Genomic DNA, 22555 nt, shown 5'->3' with positions numbered 1-22555 from the left:
ATCCGCTTCGATTGCGGTGGATCACCCCGGTTGCCTTGAGTCAGTTCATCAGCCCACACCGGCGTCTCATCTGCCTCTCGAAAGTCCTCTTTGCGGAGCCGACTCGAATATCCAACAAAGGCCGCATGCAGCATTAACATCGTCAATTTGACTGAAATCGGTCACAAGGCAAGTGGGACCGAGCCTGACTACCAAAGTCTATCAACGAGGAGTTGAGAATCAAAAGGACGGGAACGCCGGATGTTGCCGTGTGCGCCGTTTGTGGAGTATCAGCCAATGCGTAATTGGCACATCCTACGTGCCTTTCAGGATACGTGCAGTAAATCTATCCAACAATTCGCTCATCTCTCTCAAATTCAAGATTCTTACGTCTTTTGTACACCGTACTTTTGTCGGGTTAGGTGCAGGATTTTCTCTCAGGGTTGCGGAGGGCTCCGAACTTACACGAGAACGGGAAGTGGGCGAAGATCTTTACCCATCTACGAGGTCGACACTGTTGATACGCTATGACATTGAGCGGAAAAATCTGGTTGCCTTTGGCGCAGGTGTGAAAGGGAGCGCTCCATGGCATTTCCCGTCTAAAACAGTGCGACAAATGTACTGTACCCAAAACAGACATTCTTTTCGCATCCGCTGGATACCGTCAATCATCTCAATAGTAGGTCATCGAATATCAATAGTACGTGTGCGCCACTTATCGACAAACTCCTCTCGACAGGATGGACAAGGACCAATCCAGGTCTCCGCAAGCACTTGACCGGCAGGGACTAAGGCATCCTCATCCACGAACCTACGTATCATCTGCTTCTCTACCCTTATGCTCATACGCGGGCTCTGAACTGGACTATGTCCATGCAGTCTAACTGCATTTTAATGGGGAGAGTCCGGAAAATATATCCTCGCAAGTACAGCACTGTCACGATGCCACCTAACAGCGATTGTTTTTTGTTTGTCTATGGAGCGGGGTATGATGCTTGGCATCTAGACCTCATCAGTCGTTCTCCTCGTCTAGTCCGATTATCGACGAGGCAGACACGGGACGGTGAAGCTTAGCGCCTCGTATTCTCCCCTTGTGGCCTTCTCAATCTGACCACGTTCACTATCACGGAATCACTCCGCACCCCTGCAGTCTTGAGTCAGTTCATCGAGGCTCTTTCGGTGATGCGTATATAACTCGATACCGCCCCAGGAGTCATAACAGATGGTTGGGGTACCGCGAAGCGCTGGCTGTCGCACCTGCATCCAGCGGCGGATCAAGGTGGGTTTCCTACCTTAGCTGCATGGACTGGGCAGCCGCAATAAATAATGTCGTAATATCTAATTCTCAAGCCCTATAGTGTGATGAGGGCCGGCCGGAATGTCGTCGCTGTCGCGACAGAAACGTCAAATGTCCAGGCTATCAGCGCCGAGTGAAATTCTACCACCAGACTCCGGCATCTATTAGAAGTCGCAAGGGGAAAGAGAGTCGACATGTCGCTGCGTCATCGGCTGGCCATGCGCTCATACCACGGGCGAGCATGGATGGGAAATTAGCTCCCGGCCTGGCGTCCACAGCAACAGACACGCAGATGAAGGAAGTATTCCAGTACTTCGTCATGGTCTCCTTTCCCGGCCTGTTCTCCGCATGGCGGAACAGAGTCCAGATCAACTGGCTAGACTTCGTTCGATACCACCTCGACACCTCGTCGCAGGCCCTGATCTGGAGTCTCCGTACTCTGAGCGTATGGCACCTCGGTCGCGAGCATAACGACCAAGAGAAGATCTTGGCCAGCCGGCACCTCTACGGCCGCGGTCTACAGCACTTAATCTGCTCATTACGCAATCCCCGCACCGCCACCTCACACTGGACCCTCATGGCTGCCATCCAACTTGGGATATACGAAATGCTGGACGGGCTCGGCGAGAAATCCTGGCTGATTCATTCCAGGGGAATTGGCAAACTATTCCAGCTTCGCGGTCCTGAGGCGCACCGCGATGGATTCGGTCGCACGCTACTGGTGGCGTACCGCCCGTTTCTAGTCGCTGACGCGTTCGTCTGCCAGGAGCCGTGCTTTCTGGAGGAACAGGGATGGCGAGCCATTGTCCACGACACTCTGAAATTTGAACGCAGCGCTGGGAAAAGCTGTCAGCTGGGCGAGATCGTCGAGCTCGCTTTCAACGAAATCGTACTCTGTCCGGGGCTCTTTGCGCAGACGCGCGACTTTGTCTCACGGACTGGGGTTAAGTCGGAGATACTACGAGAGTCGCTAGTGGCTCAGATCACTCGTTGTCGGGATAGACTCGTCGAACTGGAAGGGCAAATGGGGCCATTGTTCGTCAAATATAATAAGAAGAAGGTGATCAAATGGGACGAAGACACGGAAAGTTCTATTCCTACCGAGTTTGCCGGAAAGGTATCCAAATTCGCATTCCGAGGCACGCGATCTGCCATTGCGGTACTCAACCAGCTCTTGGTTTTGATAGAAGCTGATATGACCCGTTCATCCTTGGATACAAAGTCGCATTGCCCGAGTACTATATGGAAGCTACCAGCGGGAAGCATGGCCTCGTCACAGTCGCAGAAGAAGCAAGTGATTGCATACGACGCACATGAAGATGACTCCCCGGATCGATTGGACCAGCTTGCATTGTCGATGGGCATGCTAGCGATCAGAACATGACTGCCTCGTGCAATTTAGTATTCAAGCATCAGCTCCGTAGGAGGCTAAGTGTCATTGAAAGCCAGGATACCGAGCGTGACTGAAAGGCCGTCGGCCCCACGTTCGGGTCGACTCAAAGGACATGCAGAGTCCGATACACCCGATATTGATTATCGGACTGTGCGCTTCACGCCGACAAAGATCAATGTTAGGAGCCTTGTGTTCCGTTGCTTTGGGCCTTTCGGGTTGCGAACCATAGACGACGCACACAAAACATTTTCAACGTTCGTGTCCTGAAAGATGGATTCTAGCGCCTGTCGCCCGGTGACAATCTGACCAACGCATTCGCTGTTTTCTTGGCAGATACAACCTACCGGCATTATAGCAAGACTGCTACATGTAACCGATGCCATATTTGGAGATTTTCCGAACAGCCATGCTTCGTCTCACCAACCACTTCGAGCGCAGCAATGAAGGGGAACAATTCAATGGGAGCAAATGGCGAAAACCGCCTTACCAGCATTTGAGGTCTGGTTGAAGCATCATTGTTCCCCGCAAGTGTTAGATATGTCGACAGCTTGTGCATGGATTGTAGAATCGAGAGTATCATACGTCTCGCTGGTATCATGGCCAATCAGTATACGGTTTGAACTATTCTACGTCCGCTGCAACGGCCTATGATGATCAGGTTCGCCGCTAAGATAATAATAAAGTCCATTTTCAGAGTATCTTAGTCATTGGTGGCTTGCACATATTTGACAGGAAACACTGAACTACAATTCACTGGTATTAAGAGTTCATCCCTGTAAGCACAGATCTGGGTTGAGTTGACAGCTATCTACGCTGTGAAATCATACCAACAATCACCTACAGACACTGTGAATAATAGGCGTTCTGCACCTGGCACGTATACGGCGACACACAGGTCGTCGGCCCCGTCCAGCCCTGACCACCACATTGTCCCCAATGCTGCGCTGCAGCAGTCGACGTCGCCGTGACCGCTGTCGTCGTGCTCGTGCTAGTAGCTGTAGCAGTGGCCGTCCCCGTCCCCGTCGACGTTGCCGTATAACTCCCACCCGGGAAATAGGGCGACAGAATCGACAGATAATACTCATACGCCGGCCCACTCGGCGGCTCCATACTATAGATATAAGTCCCCCACCAAGGCCCAGCAGCCCACCACTCCGCCCCAAGCCAGACATTCGCATTTGCCTCCATATAATCCAGCATCCCGGTCACAGCACTGGCACAAACGCTATTCGCGCCGCCGGCAAACTCCCCCAGAAACGCTTTCTTGCCGTTAGCGATGAGCCAGGACGTCGCGGACGCGATGCGTTCCTGCCCGATTGTCGAGGAGACGCATGTGGACGAGGTTCCCGAGCCGTCGCTGTCGAGGTACTGGTGCATTTCGTAGATGAGTTTGCCGGCGACGGGGTCGGTGAGGGCTTTCAGGTTGTCGTTGACGGATTCCCAGGTCCAGGCGCCGGACCAGGAGTTGCCTTCCACGAAGATGTATTGGGATGTGGCGCCTGCGGCGCGGATGGCGTTGATGGCGGCTTGGTTGAGGTTTAAGACGTTGGTTTGGTCTTCGGTGTTGAACTCGTTGTCTGGGTGGGTTGGTTAGCTAGAGCTTTGAAGAAGAGGAAGGGGATGGGCCTTACTGGTGTCGAAGATGACGAGGCTGTTGTCCTTGAATTGCTTGGCGACGGTGGTCCAGAAGGCGGCAAAGTCGCTGGTTGAGTTGATAATGTTGCCGTAGCTAGTTCTCTTAGTGGATTCTTAATTTGAGATGGAGACTTACTATCGGCCATAGTTATGCGGGTCGACGATGGCGTGGGCACCGGTGGACGTGATGTAGTTGATGGTCTAGATGCCGTCAGCAGATGGTCACACCCTTAGAGCATGACATACCGAAACCAGATCAGCCATGTACGTCGCATCAGCGGTTCCGGTCATGCTGTTGGGAACGAGACGCTCCATGAGAAATGGCACACGGAAGATATTCATCCCTGCTTTCCTCAAGATACCAATGGCAGTCGTGTTGGGCCAGATATAATCTGTACCCAGCACGCCAGGAATGTTACCACTCCCAAACTCTGCTCCGGACTCACTGGAGCCAAACCCTGTAGAAGTCAGTGAATGAGCTGGTCATGCACATGGGTCTCTTACATTGGAAGGCTGAGGTTCTCTTGGTTTTGGACTTGGGGCCCGGCGCGGCAAGAGCAAGGCCTGCTGTGCTGACAGCGGTGAAGAACTGTGCAAACTTCATTGTGGAACTTGACTTTGGGAATCTGCTTTAGGAGTGGAGCTCTAATCTGGAGAGAGGTATTCATTTATATGGGATGATTGAACCATCTGGACAGATGCGAAAGGGTCAACTCCAGCAAGTATTCCTGTCCCATTTCGGCACGGAGACATGGTCAACCTTCCTTGTCTATTATCTTCTAGACGCGAGAGATTCTTACGATGTAATTTCGTCTCATTGCGGTTGCATCCATAACGGATGAATAGAGAGAAACAGAAGGTCAGCAAGGTATTCTTCAAGGCAACGGCCCGACAGCCCGTGATGCTTCTGGACATGAGAAGCAAGATATTTTCTTCACATATTAGTCGCATAAAATGTTTCACATAAATCTTCACCACATTACTCTGCATATGACTATGGAGTACATGGACTATCGCATCTGTGCGGGGAAATCATCACGCGTTAATTGCTGGAGCCGAAATGCCGGCAGTTTCAAGCAATTTTGTCTCAGGTTTAAGTTGACTTGGCTTGGTGAACTTGAGCTGGCCCAATCAATGATCCTTTTGCTTGCAGGGGTTAACATTATAGTCCACATCCTCGAATTCACCCTGGCGTGGGGCCGCGTCATCCGTGCAGACAGCAATATCAGCTTAATCTATTCCTCCCCAGATGTACTCGTCTAAGTGAGAAGAGGGATTCAGCGCAGCCGCATGGAAGAACTGTGTCCTGCTACCCGAATCACATTCAGGTACCGGAGTGCATCTGCAGATATGCACCCGTGAAGGAGGATTCGGATACGATTCTAGCAAATTGAGAGGCGTAACGAGGCACCCCCAATATGGCTAACAGATCCCTAGACGACGTCGCCTGTTTTTGCACGAATCATGGCGCCGTCTTGCCAAATTGCATCCCTTTCTGATCGAGACTATTTAGGCTGTGAAGAATTACCCCAGGATATCGCTCCGGATTCCCGCTACTTGCCTATTACGACAAGGGCAGGTCTGCAGTGAGTCCCGTTGCATGAAGTGATCGGCAAGCGAGAGGACAAGATGCTTTTGTTCGAGGCAGATAGAGAAGTATGAACATCTAACCGCTTCCATCACGGTGATAGCATCAGGAGCAGCGGTTACAGGTAGGTTCATTACCGGAGTCGCGGTCCTGTTAGCCGTCTCAATAGGTGCTCTTGCCATCCTTGAGCATTTACAAGCAAGGAATGAAGATATAAAAGGGAGATCAGAGCTTGCACTGACATACCTATCATCTCATTGTGTCCAAAACAGCATCAGACCATCAAAATGGCCGCCGCAATTTCTTTCCGAATCTACAGGAACGCATTGATCCTGTCTGCCTTCCTGTCGTCTGTTACACAGGCACAGCAGATCGGCACATACACCACTGAGACCCATCCCTCTATGACATGGGAGACCTGCACCAGCGGTGGAAGTTGTACCACCAACCAGGGCTCTGTTGTTATGGATGCCAACTGGCGATGGGTCCACCAGGTTGGCAGCACCACCAACTGCTATACCGGCAATACGTGGGATACGTCCATCTGCAGTACCGACGCAACCTGCGCCACTGAATGCGCCGTTGACGGAGCAAACTATGAATCAACCTACGGAGTCACCACCAGCGGCAGCCAGATCCGCCTCAACTTTGTGACGCAGAACTCAAATGGCGCCAATGTTGGCTCCCGTCTTTACATGCTGGCGGATAATACACACTACGAGATGTATAAGCTACTGAATCAGGAGTTCACCTTTGACGTGGACGTGTCCAACCTCCCCTGTGGCTTGAACGGAGCCCTTTACTTTGTGGCCATGGATGCGGATGGCGGTGTCTCCAAATACACCAACAACAAGGCCGGGGCCCAATACGGTGTGGGATATTGCGATTCTCAATGTCCCCGCGATCTCAAGTTCATCCAAGGCCAGGCCAACGTGGAAGGCTGGACTCCCTCGTCCAACAACAAAAACACTGGATTGGGCAACCATGGATCTTGCTGTGCCGAGCTGGACATCTGGGAATCCAACAGCATCTCTCAGGCTCTGACCCCCCATCCTTGTGATACCCCCACCAACACCATGTGCACTGGTGATGCCTGCGGCGGCACGTATAGCAGTGATCGGTATGCCGGTACCTGSGATCCAGATGGGTGCGACTTCAACCCCTACCGCATGGGCAATACCACGTTCTACGGTCCCGGCAAGACAATCGATACCAAGTCGCCCTTCACCGTCGTGACGCAGTTCATCACGAATGACGGCACTAGTACCGGCAGCTTGTCTGAAATCCGCCGCTACTATGTCCAGAATGGCGTCACCTACGCCCAGCCCAACTCGGACATTAGCGGTATTAGTGGCAATGCCATCAACACCGCCTACTGCACTGCCGAGAACACTGTATTTAACGGACCGGGTACTTTTGCTAAGCACGGCGGCCTTTCCGCCATGTCTAAGGCCATGTCCAACGGCATGGTACTGGTCATGTCGCTCTGGGACGACTACTACGCGGATATGCTCTGGCTCGACAGCACCTATCCCACCAATGCGTCTTCGTCGACCCTAGGCGCTGCCCGTGGCTCCTGCGCGACCGACTCCGGCGTCCCTGCCACCATTGAATCCGCGAGTCCTAGTTCTTATGTGATCTATTCGAACATCAAAGTTGGTCCGATCGGATCAACCTTCAGTGGCGGTTCTAGCTCTGGAAGCTCCAGCTCGACTTCGACGGCTACTAAGACCTCGACCACCTCGACTAAGACCACCACTTCTGCGACGAGCACCTCGACTGCCGTGGCGCAGCACTATGGCCAATGTGGTGGCCAGGGCTGGACTGGCCCGACTACTTGCGCCTCGCCTTACACCTGCCAGGTGCAGAATGCGTACTATTCTCAGTGTCTGTAGCGGGGATAAAGATGGAGATGAGGATGCTCAACTAAACGAAGGGCATGCTAAACGTGGACACTTTATTTCTTCTCTTTCTTCGTTTTCTACTTGAACTTATGTATTGATCTTTGACTGTCCTTATTGCTATAGCTTCTCTACAATGCAAATGTTGTTGTGCTCATCGTATTCCCATCAGCCATTCTTCCGAGGTTCCCCCGTCCTCCGGCAGTGACTCGTATCCAAGCTTGGCATATCTGCAGCTGACTATAACCTCATATTCCCCCCGATAAACCTGTTCATCCATGTCTATCCTATAACAAACATAATGACCAGCGCTACTATCCCCCAACAATACAGAATTTTCTACTGCTATTCAAGCAGCTCCCGAAATGGAGAAAAGAAAGAGAACACCATCACCTTCGAGGCCAAGGACCTAGTGACCAACGAAACCAAGTATATAATGCAAGGCATCAAGCCAGACAAATCCCAGATCGCGAGCACAACTCTCCGCAGGGAGTCTCCTCCTCAACACACATGCGTCGAGACATTCATCTCGCCAATTACCCCCGGTAACCCGGACATAGACTCAATAACAGGCCGGCCTCTAACCCACCGATTATCATCAGGCGCTGTGGTCACCGAAGTGCCGGTAACGGGGTACTGGCGACCTAGGAAATTCGAATTCAAAGGGAGGAAGTATGTCTGGCTGAAAGAAGGCTTGCAAACCAGGCTTTATGAATACTCATCGTCGAGATCGGTGGAGAAGCGAAAATCCACGGTGACGGAGTTTGAGACTGTTAAACCGGCGCTTGCCAGTGAGACCATGCCGTTCTGGGCTGGGCTGTTCATGAGTCGCTATCTAGAGGTCAGGGTTGCGGATGGGGTGGAGGATGCATTGCTGGAGGTTATCCTGGCGGGGGCGTTGACTGAGACTATGGTTACCTTGCGTGGGCATTGACCGTACCTCGTTTATAAAATACCGAGATGTTTTAATGGTCGTATGCTTTCGATGTTGTTATTTTTGGCTGGTATATATGTGTCTAGGCTCTGACATGCAGTCACTTCAGCACGTATATTTTGGCTGACTGGGTGATCGTATCTCATGCCGATTGGTCAAGTAAGAGTTATCATGATCTTAATTGAAGTAATGCATAAGCCTGCAACTTTAAACAACGAAGTAAACATACTTCCATTCTGGTATGTACAGTGGATTCCTGATTGCCAGGTCTTTTCTGGCAGAATATATTAGCTCCGCTATCAAATACAGGAATGATGTTTCTGACCTTGTTCTTCTTTTTCTGATTTCCTGTGCCGGCGCTAGGCACATTTCGTCGCTGTTTTGTCGACAAGTCTAACTCGAAGAGTAGCGCGTTCTAGCAGCATGGGCTCTTTATGCTCGGACTCGTGGCGCTAAAGGAGTAAATGGATGCGTCGGAATCTTGACATCTCCGCCTGGCTATTTTTTATGACATCTCTCATCCTGCCCTGGATCGCTACCGGTCGATCCATGATATTAATCGCGAGAGGATCCGCCATGATATTCAACAGGCGCTTGATAAGCAACGATGGCATCTTTACATGCTCATCATGCCCTTCAAGCTTACTCCACCTCGAAATAGGACACGTGCTATGTGTAATTAGTGGTGGATTCGGGTTTCGCTGCGTGGCCACTTATCACTTACCAGAACTCTGTTCGCACTGGTGTACTATTCGTTTGCTGTTCACATGCGAGACACGGGATATGTTGCAGCGATCCTGAATCTACCATCATATACATTTGAAGGCGCACTCCATGAGTTACAGCCTTGCACCATGTTGTGGGAGTAATAGTCGGGCTCCCCCGTGTTGCATTCAGTATGTAGAACATACCAGCTCGCACATTATGTTCCCCCGGTAAGCCTCGAAACCACAGTCGGAGAACACTGGTAACCATCTGAATGCGATTGTGAGTACAATAAAATTTTATAATTCAAAAAGGATAACTGCACCTCCCACGACTGCAGATAATTGCAAGACAAAATGCTAGAGCGGCCGAGGGCATCTTCGAAAATGACACCGTTTTCCAGACTTGCGAGCAGCGACTGTGGCATCGAATTGGAAAATAGACGCTGCGTCATCGTTCTGTAGCCGATCACAAAAAGTGGCACAAAGACGTATCTAGCGTCTTCAGTAATATGTAATCTAAATTGTTTGACTCTACTTACAGATATTCCCGAACCAGTATTTTAAGGCTGTATAAGAGTAACTTAACAGCCTTGTATAGATCCTGTTTCGCGAGGGTTTTGGCCACATGTACAGCCGGATCCTTAGTCACCGGTGCCGAGTAAAGGGACAAGTCACGCAAGTTCAATGACAGGGGTGTGACTGCTACGTCCAAGTCATTGGGCGTAGATTTCTCGATACCGGTCGTAGCTCCAAGGATATGTCCTTGGATTTCCGTCCTATCGTAATGGCCCAAACGTTGCACTGTATTAAGTATCATATCGACTTTTGTGTTCAAGGAAGCTGTCGGCTTGTTATCATAAATAGAACAATCAAGTTCGGGCCCCAGCTTAGCGAGAAGTCAAAAGAACGCTTACTGTATTGCCCAAGCAAATCTGCGACAGCTTTTCCATCGTTCATCACATCGTTCAGCTTTAAGCAAGCTTCAACAAGCTTTTCGAAAGTTGCTTCGCTGTACTGGGACAGCGCTGACTGTCCTTTGAGAAGAGAAGAAAGACGAGCTTGTACGTCTTCAGCCCAAGGTCGAATCCGATCATCGAATGCTTGGTTGATCTCCTGCGTCAACCGCGTCTGTGTATCGGATGGTAGTCGGAGAGCAACGTTACTGTTTGCTTCATGAGGCCCAACGTAATATCATAGGCGATACGAGATGACAAACATAATTTGCTGGGACATCCCAATCTGAAGTGCCATAAGTGGCACCACAATTTTCCTTTTAAGCTGCTGCACCCGCTTCGAAGTAGATAGCGCCCACTGAATCATTCGCGGGGCTCGGACGACTTTAGTGAATTGATGCTTTGAAACAGACTGACGGCCAAGGCTGGTTTCGAAATCGAGATTAACCTTGTTTAGAAAAGGTAGCAATGGGCCTTGAATTTGCTGACAAATGTGTCGTATATTTTGGAGTGCGTCCTCGGCGAGAGGCAAGGATTGCAGAGAGTCTAAAGTCTCCAAGGTTTTAGACACCGAATGCAAGAAGCCACTTTCTTCTTGATAATCCGACGAGGCTCCACCGGAGTCTTTCAGAGCACCGCAGATCTTGTTAAGGACCGTCAACGCTGTTAGCAGATCACTTGCGGACCAACCAAACGACATTTTGTCGAGCTCGCCAGTAGTTGTGCCTGTCTTCTAGAAAGGTCAAAGAGCAAAATGGGGATACAAACAAGAGCCGATCTTGGGCGCAGTCGATATGGGGTGGGGTACCCACTAGTTATAGCTGTCATCAAGCAAGGCGCATTTCGTAAAAAGAAAAAGAAGCGGGGGCTGAGATCCAGTTTTAGGGCGATTTACTGCTGTTACGCTGCAGGTCGTGTCACTGTACATTGGTGGTTACATAGCGGCATTCAACCTGCTGCCTAAAAAGCTTCAGACAGTCTTATTAAACCTGCCTTGGTCATACTTTCTAAGGTCAATTCCTCCTCTATCGCTCTTGATAACCTAGATTACCAACAGCGCAGATGTATGTTATGTTGAACCTGACAGCTTTATACCAACTCTCCTGCTTATAATTACCTAGGTGCACATGGGTGTCTAGTGTCGTTATGAAGCGTAACGGTAAAGAAACAACAATCCGATACAAATCGGAGGATTGTGGACAACATGATTGCCCGACTTCAGTTGAATATCGAGCAAAGTCAAACTGAGATGTAAGAGCACATCCTACTAAAAAAAACACGTTGTTCGTGCTGACATAACACGTATATAGTGTCGTCACCAACTACGCGATCGTACGCGATCTCGTGGAGACATTGCCAGGAGATGACATTTCTTCCCATTCTGAGAGCTAAAACAGCACAGAGTTTTCCTTCTAGAGGGAAGGGGAAAGGGGTCCGCATTATTCTGGGGATGAAGCTACAGTATGGTGAAAGACTGAGGAGAGGGAGTGTAACTGTTGCACTTCTTCAGAATTGACAATTTGCACACAAGTACAGAAAACATATACTCTGATCGCCCTTGTTTGGCCATACCGTAGAATTCCCGGTCTCGACCCAGAATGGTTTTCAAGTAAATTTAATATTCCGATTCGCAACTAAGGCTGTGCGATTTTGCCGCAGAAAGCTCCATGAGCAGATCGAAGCACGATTTCGACCCTGTAGAGTCTTTGAAATCAGTTCCATATGCTTATCATTCTCCGGCTGCGCCTAATCCAAGCCTCAAAGATGCAGTTTTGCGTTTCTCTTGGGACAATATGGCTCATATTCTGCAAAACAGGCATACCCGAGAGTAGTATGATACATGCGCCCGTCAAGTACTGAGCTTCACCAGCATCATAAGCCCAATAGACTCATCTCCTCTCTCTTTGGCCGGCTGCCTGCTTCTCTACCTCGAGATGGAGAGTTCGACGTTTGAATCCGCAGCACACTTTCTTGCCTACTCCATTGAAAAACTAACCGTCGCCCAGGCCACCGAGCTATCTGTCGAATCTCTTATGGTGGACGTGGTGGAAATACAGAGGGTGATAATATATCCACTCCCAGTGGACGGGACGCTTCGCCTCAAAGCCCATGATATCACAGTGAAGACTGTGTGCAAGCGATGAAATGGCTCATTCCACCGTCTACAATGGATCTTCTATTTCTTAAATCTAGTTAAGACTGTAACGTCTAGCTTTATTAAGAAGCCTAAGTAGCACTTAGAGATATCTATATTTACTAGCCCCTGGTACCACTCCTCTCCTAAAAGCTTAATATACTCAATTATTCATCCTAGGGCATGGCTTTTAGTAATATCATTATATGTTAAGAGCTTAGGTCCCAGCACTTAGTAGTCATAGTTATATAAATCAGGATCCATTAGAGTGCAATAGATAATAGCAACGTACTAATAAACATTACCCCTACCCATAGGCAGTATAGATCTTGCTTTAATCATGATGGGTTAGCGTGGAGACTCCTCAGTTAGATTCTCTAACCAGCAAGCAACATCAGGACATAAGATGATTATCATGGAAATGACAAATGCTTATGCTCTGCCATGCTACCGTGCCATTTGTCTGCTGGATGTTTTACCCGATTGGGAAAGTGGTCAAACCGCCGAGGTTTTCCCGACATGACAACGACGCACGAGATGCCTCGCTGCAGGTCAACACTGAGTACTTCTTCTTCTTCTTCTTCCTCCTCTTTGACTGGCTCACCGGGCGGTATTTCGGACCGTTTCCCGAGTATTCTTCTCAGACCTACATATTATATGAGGAACAAGATCCAGCACTTCATGTGCGTTGTCKACTAGTGCTATTCATTGTAATTACGCTCCGCATCGCAATGTCCAAGCAAACAGATCTTCAATGGCGACAGGTAAGGCCCAATCGATGGGAGCGTGGCATCGACGAGGTTGAACAGTTTTACACCTCCCTGGAGAAATCATACCAAGGCAGCGGGCGCAACTTCTTCGCCATCACGGGCTTCGTCTCATTCTCTGTCAAGGCAGACGACAGTGTTTCCCAAGAGGAAAGAAGAAGAAGAGTTGAAGATGCCCTGCGCAAGGCATGGGTGCATCTGCGTTTCGACCACCCGACCATTGCTTCGTGGGTGGAATGGGACCCCGAGCGCAAGCGCTGCAGAAAGACATACGAATCTCCCGCCAGGCAAGATGCACTTCAGTCGTGGCTGGAGGCGACCTTTCTCACAGTGTCACACGCCATTTCTGGCCTGGAATGGTGCAATTCGGATCCTCCGGTTCCGAAGCTACCGTCTCTCTTTCTGATATGGTCATCTCCTCGCGTTAAAGAAGTACTCCAGGGTGATCTTGTGCTCCGCGCTCATCACGACATCATCGACGGCGTTGGGACACTGATGTTATTCGATAATTTCTTTACCCACGCGGCCAGAGCTTATGGACGAGGGTCGGATTATCCTCTTCCTTGTTTTGGTATGGAATATGCAAACTTGAGTCCCCCGTTCCGTGTAGCTGCGGCGCTGCAGCCCAGCATGTCTCCCGAGCAGACGGAGAAATTTAAGTCGACCATGGCATACAACTCGTTTATGAAGCAGGATCGTATCGAGGTTGCCAGTGTTCCATTTAAGAGGGGAGCACACCTCCCTGGAAAACATCAGAGGGTTGCCGTCACTCTTCCCGTTCAGCAATCCACAGCCATCCTTAGCGCTTGTCGCCGGCTAGGTCTGAGTGTGACGCATGCATACCATGCAGCGATTGCGATGGCGGTGCGAGATCTTCAAAAACGGGGCGATAGCGAACGCCTAGTCAGATACATCAATTACAGCCTGATCAACGAGCGCGGACATTGCCGGAGCCCGTACGATACTCCTCTCCATGCAGCGGCGGTCTACCACTCTGTTTCATGCAAGCTGCTCATTGTTGATACCAAAGTTCCGAGTATAACTGATAGCTCGAGTCCGACAGAGGTGAGCAGAGAGGAGTTTTTAAGGGTCGCGAAAGCTGTCAGGAAGTTCTACCAGGGAATCCGGAAGGACCAAGATCATATCCAGATGATGCCGACGCGGTACGCCAGCAACACTATTCCCTACCCACACGACGACACCACGCCACCAGTCCCAAGACCGAATCAGTCACCGTCGGTTTCAATTTCCAGCTTGGGTGTGGTGKACAATGTGATCAGCCCTTCGCATGGGGCATTCGAGCTGGATACCCCTTGGGTTACCGGTGAGGAACTGGGGACGGGCCTTGGCCTGTTCCTGGGGACTTGGAAAGGGGTGTTGACCCTGAGTGCGGCATACAATGATGCATGGCATGATAAGGAAGAGGTAGTGAGGTTTATCGAGCGATGCAACATTATTGTGGTCCACGGGCTGGGGGTTGAGCAAGCATTATGACTTTTGGCTTGACTCAACAGCCACTAGATTAGTCTTGTTACCATCATTATCACTGTAGTCTCTGCGATGCTGGACTATATATTGTCGGGCCAGTGAATCGAGATAGAGAGGCTCAGAATATACATTCCTAGTAGATCCTGCAACGGCACTCGGTGGGTTTGAAAGTACCACAAACACTCTGATCGTCAAGATGACGGCAAAGATTACTTAACTTTCAAAGATGAACATCATTCCCCGAATAGAATGTGAGGATGTATCCGTGGCAGGAATAAAACAGAGGATGATGCTACAAAAAATCGGAGGTCTGGGGTGTTAAAACTGTTGACTGCCTGGTCGCCGACAATGGTCCGTAGTTATCCCCGCTGAGTCACTCACTCCAACCTCCTTGATTGGTCTATTCCTAGATTCATGAATATCTTCGACAATCAGATTCAATGCCCTCGGCATTATGGCCTCCTGATTGCCATTGGCATAAGCCTAGGGAAGGATGTGGTGCTTGCCGAAATCCCGGCCGGGCCAAAACCCGCCAAAATTCCGTTGCCTAATTTGTGGTGGATATTATGAAGCATCAAGTCATATATTTGGATCGACTTAAAATCCTGCGCCCACATTGACCCTCAATTCTGGAATTGTTCCACAGTTGGTGGATTGGCTAGCGAGTAAGCGTGGCCATTATGATGGAAACAAAGGCAGCATATTGTACGCAGCTGAGGCATTCAGGCATCACAGCAGAAGTTACTTGTAACCCCAATTCGACCTCCAGTAACCCCTGCTCATGCAGGTCCAGAGAAAAGCTGGAGAAATACGGGGGGAGCTGTAGACTGTTGGGAATATTCCGAAGCCATTGGTTCTCATGCCTAGATTTGCCACGAGTTGAGGTTATGAAGAATGCTTGGGCGCAGAAGAAGTGGGACATGCGTGAGACTAGGCAGTCAAACGCAGTGCGCAATATACGCATATCCCGAAGGGGAAATGTCCTCGGAGCCATCCACCCAGAATTAAGAGGAATGATGGTCTTGATTGGACGGTTTACGGACCCTGAAGCCCTGCATAAGGCGGAATTGTTGAAGTTCTGGTGAACTGCCTGTTGTCTACTATGTCAAAACCAGTCCACAAATACTAGACTGCTATCGAAAAAGGTCTCCGAACAGAAGACGATTATGAGCGAGAGTCGGAAGACTGTCCCGGGAACTACTCCGTATTGCATTCAATGATCCGAGGACTCCGTTCTCGAGAGGCTGTCGGCTCAAATCACCCCGATGACAAGGGACCAGTTACAATCTGCAGGGAGAGCTAAGAAAGCTAAGAGATATAGGGCTATTTCCTCTTTCGCAGTATTATTGGGGATTCAGGTGGTCTACCGAGTACTGCCGCTAACTGGAACAAGCGCAAGTACGGAGTAATGCATCAATATAATCCGCCTATCATCCACTTCATCATGCAACATGAGTCGTGGTGCAAGCCTGGGCGGAATATGAATTCCAGACAGACACGAATACGATTAGTCCAATTGATTGAGTTTTAATGAACATGGTTTATTAGCCTGTTTACTTGCGACACTCGTGGCGTCCACGGCTGCAAGTAGCCAGTGTTAGCCCTAAAACGATATTCTCTATACTCGTTCGGTCGACGCACTAAGACATTCTCAAACGACTCGCAGGCCAGAAACAGTCCCTAATATGCTTAAAGGCGGGCAAGCACTGCTAAATGTCTCGGCACGTTTCCGGATTCGTGGAGAATCTCCGACAAAGCTTTTGGCCTAAGTGGAGAGGCCCAAAGAATCTATTCCTCTTTGGTGCCAGCGTCCTAATACTGTGGAGATCTCACGATTCAATTCCCAACCAGGTGGGGTCCCTGCACAGCTCAGACAGCAATTTAGGTTGCTCCGTCAGTGTTGTGCTCTTTGGCTTCGGTTTGATCCCTTTATCGGAGCTCCTGTGGAAGCCTCGGGACGCCCCTGTCATCTGCTATATCCGTACACCAGACCAACACCATATATAAAGCTTCAGACATCCTCCCCATGGATCCATTTTTGTCCTCATCCGCGCTCCTTTCGTCTTTCCCTGTACTATTGTAACTATCACTTTTAGGGTATCTGTTGACCAGAACCTTGTCCGATCTTTCTAAACACACTCCGACCACTTGACTTCCGCTCTCTCACCATGCATTTCTTCCAATCCTCCTTCATGGCCGCGACCATGGGCGCTGCGCTGGTCGCTGCTGCTCCTGCTGCTGATCTCGAGGCTCGTGGCTCTTGCACCTTCACCTCTGCGGCCGCGGTCAAGTCCGGCAAGGCCTCCTGCTCCACCATCACCCTGAGCAACATCGCCGTGCCCGCCGGTGAGACTCTGGACCTCACTGGCCTGAAGACTGGTGCCACTGTAAGAATTTCATGATTGGTATGTTAAATGCCGTTGACTGACGTGTTGACAAAGGTCATCTTCGATGGTACCACCACCTTCGGCTACAAGGAATGGGCCGGCCCCCTGATCTCCATGTCCGGAACCAGCATTACCGTCCAGCAGAACTCTGGCGCTAAGATTGACTGTGATGGTGCTCGTTGGTGGGACGGCAAGGGAGGCAACGGCGGCAAGAAGAAGCCCAAGTTCTTCTCTGCCCACAAACTGGACAAATCGAGCATCACCGGTCTGAAGGTCTACAACACCCCCGTCCAGGGCTTCAGCATCCAGTCCGACAACCTCACCATCAAGAACGTCCTGATTGATAACTCTGCCGGTACCAAGCTCGGCCACAACACCGATGCTTTCGATATCGGCTCCAGCACCTACATCACCATTGACGGTGCCACCGTCTACAACCAGGACGACTGCCTGGCCATCAACTCCGGTGAGCACATCACCTTCACCAACGGCTACTGCAATGGTGGCCACGGTCTCTCCATCGGCTCCGTCGGTGGCCGCTCGGACAACACCGTCAGCGACGTCACCATCTCCAACTCCCAGGTCATCAACTCCCAGAACGGCGCTCGTATCAAGACCGTCTACGGCGCGACTGGCTCCGTCACCGGCGTCAAGTTCCAGGACATCACCCTCAAGGGTATCACCAAGTACGGCATTATCGTCGAGCAGGACTACGAGAACGGCAGCCCCACCGGCAATCCCACCAACGGCGTCAAGGTCTCCGATATCACCTTCGAGAAGGTCACCGGTACCGTGACTAGCTCCGCCACTGATATTTACATCCTCTGTGGATCTGGCAGCTGCACTAACTGGACGTGGTCTGGCAATAGCGTCACTGGCGGCAAGAAGAGCACCAGCTGCAAGAACGTTCCTACTGGCGCCTCTTGCTAATTGTCTCTAAAAGACTATGGCCGGTGGCTTCTGTCACGAGCGTGTTCTATTCGTGTCTCCGCTTTGTTGATCCTTGTATTTTAGTACATAATTCTATAATAAAAGACATATTCAAGTCTACATCCCAAAGTTGCGCAATTAGTCTGTGGCACTTTCCCTGCCAAGCTCTTTCGGTATTAATCGGTGACATTTACAAAAGACTAACAACAGTGATATATACAAGACCTCTGCGTTCAGGTTCGATGCCGCAATGTGACCTATCTTCCCATAAACCTCTCACTGTAAGCGACCCTCGCATTTTCACTATACCTTGCATGCTTCCGCGGGCTAATTTGAATGGATGTCAATCATTTTCTCCGAGGAATGTCTGCCCAGTTTGCCCTCATACTTGCGGTCTGGAATGCAAGGGGCCATCCCATCAAGCAGCGATCGACCAAATGTTTTGATTACGATGCCGCTTAAATACATCCCGCGCATTCGCAATTCTTTTCCGTCTGCTTCAATCGCCATCACTCTCCAGAGTTTCCAGTTTCCATCATGCATCTCACTCACGGCCTCACCCTCGCGGCCGTCGCGACATCCACCCTCGCATTCCAGATCCCCAACTCCAAGCAACCCTCCACCAAGCACACACCCAGCAGCGACGCCCAACCCACCCACCACCCAACCGTCCGCGACATCTTCCAATTCCCAAACAACGGCTCCTTCGTCGACAACGTCGTCGTCCGGTCAGACGGCACCCTCCTCCTCACCCGCATCGACGTCCCAGAAGTCTGGTCCGTGGACCCCAAATCCGGCTCCGGGACCCTGGCCTACTCCTTCGCCAACCAAAGCAGTGATATCACTGCCGTCTTCGGCATCACCGAAGTCGAACATGACGTCTTCGCCGTCGTAGCGGGCAAATTCACGCTCCAGGGCTTCGCCGCCCAGCAGGGCTCCTTCGGGGTCTGGAGACTCGACTTCAACGATGACGGCAACTATGATGTGCTCGAGGTGCCGGCTTGGTGGGAGGGTGAGTCAAGCCTCAGCAAGGACACGCCCAGCTCGGTCAGCAAGATAGTCGACATTCCCGAGGCCAAGGCGCTGGGTGCTAGTACGCTGTACAGGCCCCGCGATGAGACGCGGTACCTGCTTATTTCGGATAGTCCAGACGGGAAGATCTGGCGGGTGGACTTGGATTCGGGCGACTATGCGGTTGCGCTGCAGGATGAGTCGATGTTGCCTGCGCCGAACGCGCCGCCAATGGGGGTCAATGGGATCCATGTGGTCGGGGAGTATCTGCACTATGTGAGCGTGACGAAGAAGGAGTATCGGAGGGTGAAGATCGACCAGATGGCGAATGCGGCCGGGCCGTTCGAGTTGATTACTACGGCGATCAACCCGGACAGTTTTGATATTATGGACGATGGGACGGCGTACTTTGCGACGAATCCGGAGAATACGATTGTCAAGTATACGCCTGAGGGGAAGATTGTGAACTATGCTGGAAGCAAGAATTCGACTGTGCTGCCTGGACCAACATGCTGTGCGTTGGATAGACAGGGACAGACGTTGTATGTTGGCACGAACGGGGGCTTGATGGCTCCGGTTGGCGGAACGTACAAGGAGCCTGGAAAGATTGCCGCTATTTCGCTTTGAAGACAAGGCTGGATTAGAGTTTGCGAGATCCTTTGTCGAGGAAGAGCTTTATATTTTAATGCAGTCTCTAATAACAGAGTAACAATGGTAACCTTCATAGTTGTTCTCTATCGCGCAGTTGCCTCTTCCTCATGACTTGATTAAGGAGGATTAGTGCACGTCTGTAGAGTGATTGTTGAACGAGATCAAGTTCCCTGGGAGATGCATAGTGGACAGCGAAATCTGCTTACATACATGGGCTAAGACGTTTCAATGTACTCGCTGTCTCTCAGAACAAGAAAGGGCAGGACGAATATACGATGCAATGGTACATCACGCAGACGACAGCAATTCGACCACACCAGCCAGATAGTCCTCGTCATCAACATCCATATCCTCGCACGTTTCCTTCGCACCGTGCTTCCGAAGAACGTCGGCTATTTCAACATGTCCCTTTGCGATGGCCAATGATAGAACAGGACGGAAAGGACCCTATGCGTATATTGGGTTCCGCCCCGTGACAGAGGAGAAGCTCAGCGACTTCCACGTTGCCAGCGGTCACAGCCACTGAGAGAGGCGTCTCGCCAGCATCGCTCTTTTCATTCACATTAAATCCCCGATCAGGCATCTTGGCGATGAAAGTGCACTTCATAGACCGAGTAACGTTGACCAAAGTAATGTGTTGTCTTCCTCGCTGCAAGGGGCGTGGATCGGCACCATGGTCTATCAGAAGCTCCGCCTTGTCGTAATACAGCTGACTCATTGCGCATGACAGAGGTGGCAGTAGCCAGCCCTTACGAGAATGTCTCCGAATAGACGGATGGCCCTGCCGCAGGGCTTCTGAGTATGCATTGGGGTCAAGACCTTGCTCAAGAAGTCGCCTGAGCACCTCGATGCTCAAGTTCCTGACCACCCAAAACAGCAGAGTCGGATCGTCGCCAGGCCGTATTTGATCGGGGCTTTGTTCGAGGAGAACTTTTGCTATCTCTTCCTCGCCGAGCCTTGCAGCGCAAGATAGGGGCAATTCATCATCAATGTTGGAGTTCGTTTCAGCCCCTTTCTGCAAGAGTTCCTTGGCGCAGCCCCAGTGTCTGTTCCGCATCGCAACCTGAAATGCATATTTACGGCTCATCGTCTGGTCGCAGCCAGATTGATCAGCGTGATCCAGAAGCATTTCCAAAACTCGACGGTGGCCATGTCCGGCGGCTGCAGTTATAGCAGAGCCCGCATTGTCGATGATAACACTAGCACCTCGATCCAGCAACATACGGACAGCTTCGACATGCCCGTTCGCCGCCGACAGAAGAGGGCTACGGAGCCGTTTGAGTCTTCGTCGTCTATTGAAACGCCCTTATCCAAGACCAATTCAAGGCCCTCCAGGTATCCCCGATTTGCACAGGAAACGAAGAAGTCGTGGTCTTCCGGAACTCTAGCACCGTGCGCAAGCAAGTACGACGCGATATCCAAGTGGCCACATTCAACGGCTATTTTCATGGGCGTCATTCCTCGAATCGACGGCATATCTAAGTCGACCCCGTGTCCCACCAGGAGTTTGACTCCCTCCATGTTACCGCGTATTACCATAAGATGAAGGCAGGATAATGCTTCACCTGGGGCATCACAGGATGCTGTCTGATGGACATCAGCGCCTTTTTGGATAAGAAACGCCATACATTCCGCATCACCCGACAAAGCAGCATGAAGAAGTGGCCTGGGACCAATTTCTTCCCCCACATGTATATTCGCACCTTTGTCAACAAGTAGTTTGGTCAATTCGAGCTTTCCCAGACCAGCGACACAGTTCAGTGGCGTCATTGATTTGCAACAGTGCTGTTCAATATCGTCACCATACTCGTCGAGTAGCAGCTCGATCACTCATGTTTGTTCGCTCTCAAGTGCGTAACACAGAGGCGTGTGGAGCTTTTCGTCACCAGTTGGTATGACTGAGCCTATTTTCGCGTTGATGTCGTCCGGCTTTGCAGCCAGTGATCGTCTGATGACTTTTTCAAGACCATGGCAAGCACCAAAGGCAAGAGCGGTGTGGTTCTCGAATTCTGCATTGTATCGGTGCATGTATGGGTTTATGACGCTGAAGATAAATCGGTTTGTGCGGGAGAATGCATTTAGCGAAGCTTGATTTTGGAGGTGCTTCGCTATCTCTAGCAAAAGCTCATTAGGTAAGGAAAGTAGGCTCATGATCGAAGGTTCTAAGTAAAACCTCAAGGTCAGGAATGATGATAGTAAAGTAAGAAAAGAGGAAAGTCTTGCGGATGTGAGACCGGGGGAGCGAGGATGTTGTCAAGTGTTGTGATAAACAAATAAGTATCCTCAGAAACTCCTGACGCGAAAGTCACTCACTTGTGTTAGTCAAATATCATTCACTTGCTACTTCTTAATTTCGTCGCATAAGCTCTGCCATCACTTGATATATGTATTATAAGCCGCTCATCTAGTACTCACAAAACTGGCATCTGGCCCTTTTCTGCTACACTAAGTATGAGTATATCCAATCAATCTCCGATATCACAACTATATGATCTTTCCTTGGCCTGACCCGTTGAATGTAAGTGCACATATAGTCAGAGTGCGAAGTTTGGTAGAATAGACAGGGCGCAGCAGGGTCTTTGCGTACACAGTTTTATCATGATTGAGACCACACCTCGATCTCATATATGAAGAGGGTAGATAATGCAGAGTGAATAATGTCTCTCTAGTAATATATTACCAATAATTTGTCCTAGCTTGTCGTAACTCTCACATCTGCGCGACTTTATCCAGCTGCTTGGGACACTCCTGAAGATTTTATATACAGTTATTTCTGGACAGCCCTCTGTAGACCCTAAGG

The 22555-nt window shown here is 50.4% G+C and overlaps 9 protein-coding genes across 9 annotated transcripts; 6 read left to right on the top strand and 3 right to left on the bottom strand.

Moving 5' to 3' along the window:
- Nucleotides 1–1201: 1201 nt before the first annotated feature.
- Nucleotides 1202–2660, top strand: Asppvi_009874 (Zn(II)2Cys6 transcription factor domain-containing protein; the record flags this gene model as incomplete). The annotated part of the gene is made up of 2 exons (XM_043305720.1): nt 1202–1258; nt 1338–2660. 2 exons carry the CDS (start codon nt 1202–1204, stop codon nt 2658–2660), a joined length of 1380 nt encoding a protein of 459 aa, XP_043161655.1.
- Nucleotides 2661–3506: 846 nt separating this feature from the next.
- Asppvi_009873 (uncharacterized protein) lies at nt 3507–4908 on the bottom strand (the record flags this gene model as incomplete). Its single annotated transcript, XM_043305719.1, has 5 exons — nt 3507–4246; nt 4301–4398; nt 4441–4505; nt 4551–4762; nt 4809–4908. The coding sequence occupies 5 exons, from the start codon at nt 4906–4908 to the stop codon at nt 3507–3509; spliced, it is 1215 nt and encodes a 404-aa protein (XP_043161654.1).
- A 1271-nt stretch (nt 4909–6179) lies between these two features.
- On the top strand, nt 6180–7787 carry Asppvi_009872 (uncharacterized protein; the record flags this gene model as incomplete). Its single annotated transcript, XM_043305718.1, has 1 exon — nt 6180–7787. The coding sequence occupies one exon, from the start codon at nt 6180–6182 to the stop codon at nt 7785–7787; it is 1608 nt and encodes a 535-aa protein (XP_043161653.1).
- A 307-nt stretch (nt 7788–8094) lies between these two features.
- Nucleotides 8095–8727, top strand: Asppvi_009871 (uncharacterized protein; the record flags this gene model as incomplete). Its single annotated transcript, XM_043305717.1, has 1 exon — nt 8095–8727. One exon carries the CDS (start codon nt 8095–8097, stop codon nt 8725–8727), a length of 633 nt encoding a protein of 210 aa, XP_043161652.1.
- A 1242-nt stretch (nt 8728–9969) lies between these two features.
- Nucleotides 9970–11087, bottom strand: Asppvi_009870 (uncharacterized protein; the record flags this gene model as incomplete). The annotated part of the gene is made up of 3 exons (XM_043305716.1): nt 9970–10235; nt 10349–10596; nt 10651–11087. 3 exons carry the CDS (start codon nt 11085–11087, stop codon nt 9970–9972), a joined length of 951 nt encoding a protein of 316 aa, XP_043161651.1.
- Nucleotides 11088–13252: 2165 nt separating this feature from the next.
- Asppvi_009869 (uncharacterized protein) lies at nt 13253–14782 on the top strand (the record flags this gene model as incomplete). Its single annotated transcript, XM_043305715.1, has 1 exon — nt 13253–14782. The coding sequence occupies one exon, from the start codon at nt 13253–13255 to the stop codon at nt 14780–14782; it is 1530 nt and encodes a 509-aa protein (XP_043161650.1).
- Nucleotides 14783–16944: 2162 nt separating this feature from the next.
- Asppvi_009868 (glycoside hydrolase family 28 protein) lies at nt 16945–18093 on the top strand (the record flags this gene model as incomplete). The annotated part of the gene is made up of 2 exons (XM_043305714.1): nt 16945–17163; nt 17218–18093. The coding sequence occupies 2 exons, from the start codon at nt 16945–16947 to the stop codon at nt 18091–18093; spliced, it is 1095 nt and encodes a 364-aa protein (XP_043161649.1).
- A 537-nt stretch (nt 18094–18630) lies between these two features.
- On the top strand, nt 18631–19731 carry Asppvi_009867 (uncharacterized protein; the record flags this gene model as incomplete). The annotated part of the gene is made up of 1 exon (XM_043305713.1): nt 18631–19731. The coding sequence occupies one exon, from the start codon at nt 18631–18633 to the stop codon at nt 19729–19731; it is 1101 nt and encodes a 366-aa protein (XP_043161648.1).
- Nucleotides 19732–20043: 312 nt separating this feature from the next.
- Asppvi_009866 (ankyrin repeat domain-containing protein) lies at nt 20044–21276 on the bottom strand (the record flags this gene model as incomplete). Its single annotated transcript, XM_043305712.1, has 3 exons — nt 20044–20202; nt 20252–20954; nt 20984–21276. The coding sequence occupies 3 exons, from the start codon at nt 21274–21276 to the stop codon at nt 20044–20046; spliced, it is 1155 nt and encodes a 384-aa protein (XP_043161647.1).
- Between the last annotated feature and the right edge of the window lie 1279 nt (nt 21277–22555).

Source organism: Aspergillus pseudoviridinutans, assembly GCF_018340605.1.
Source record: "Aspergillus pseudoviridinutans IFM 55266 DNA, scaffold_7, whole genome shotgun sequence".
Lineage (NCBI taxonomy): Eukaryota > Fungi > Ascomycota > Eurotiomycetes > Eurotiales > Aspergillaceae > Aspergillus > Aspergillus pseudoviridinutans.
This window is presented reverse-complemented; position numbering and strand designations above follow the sequence as displayed.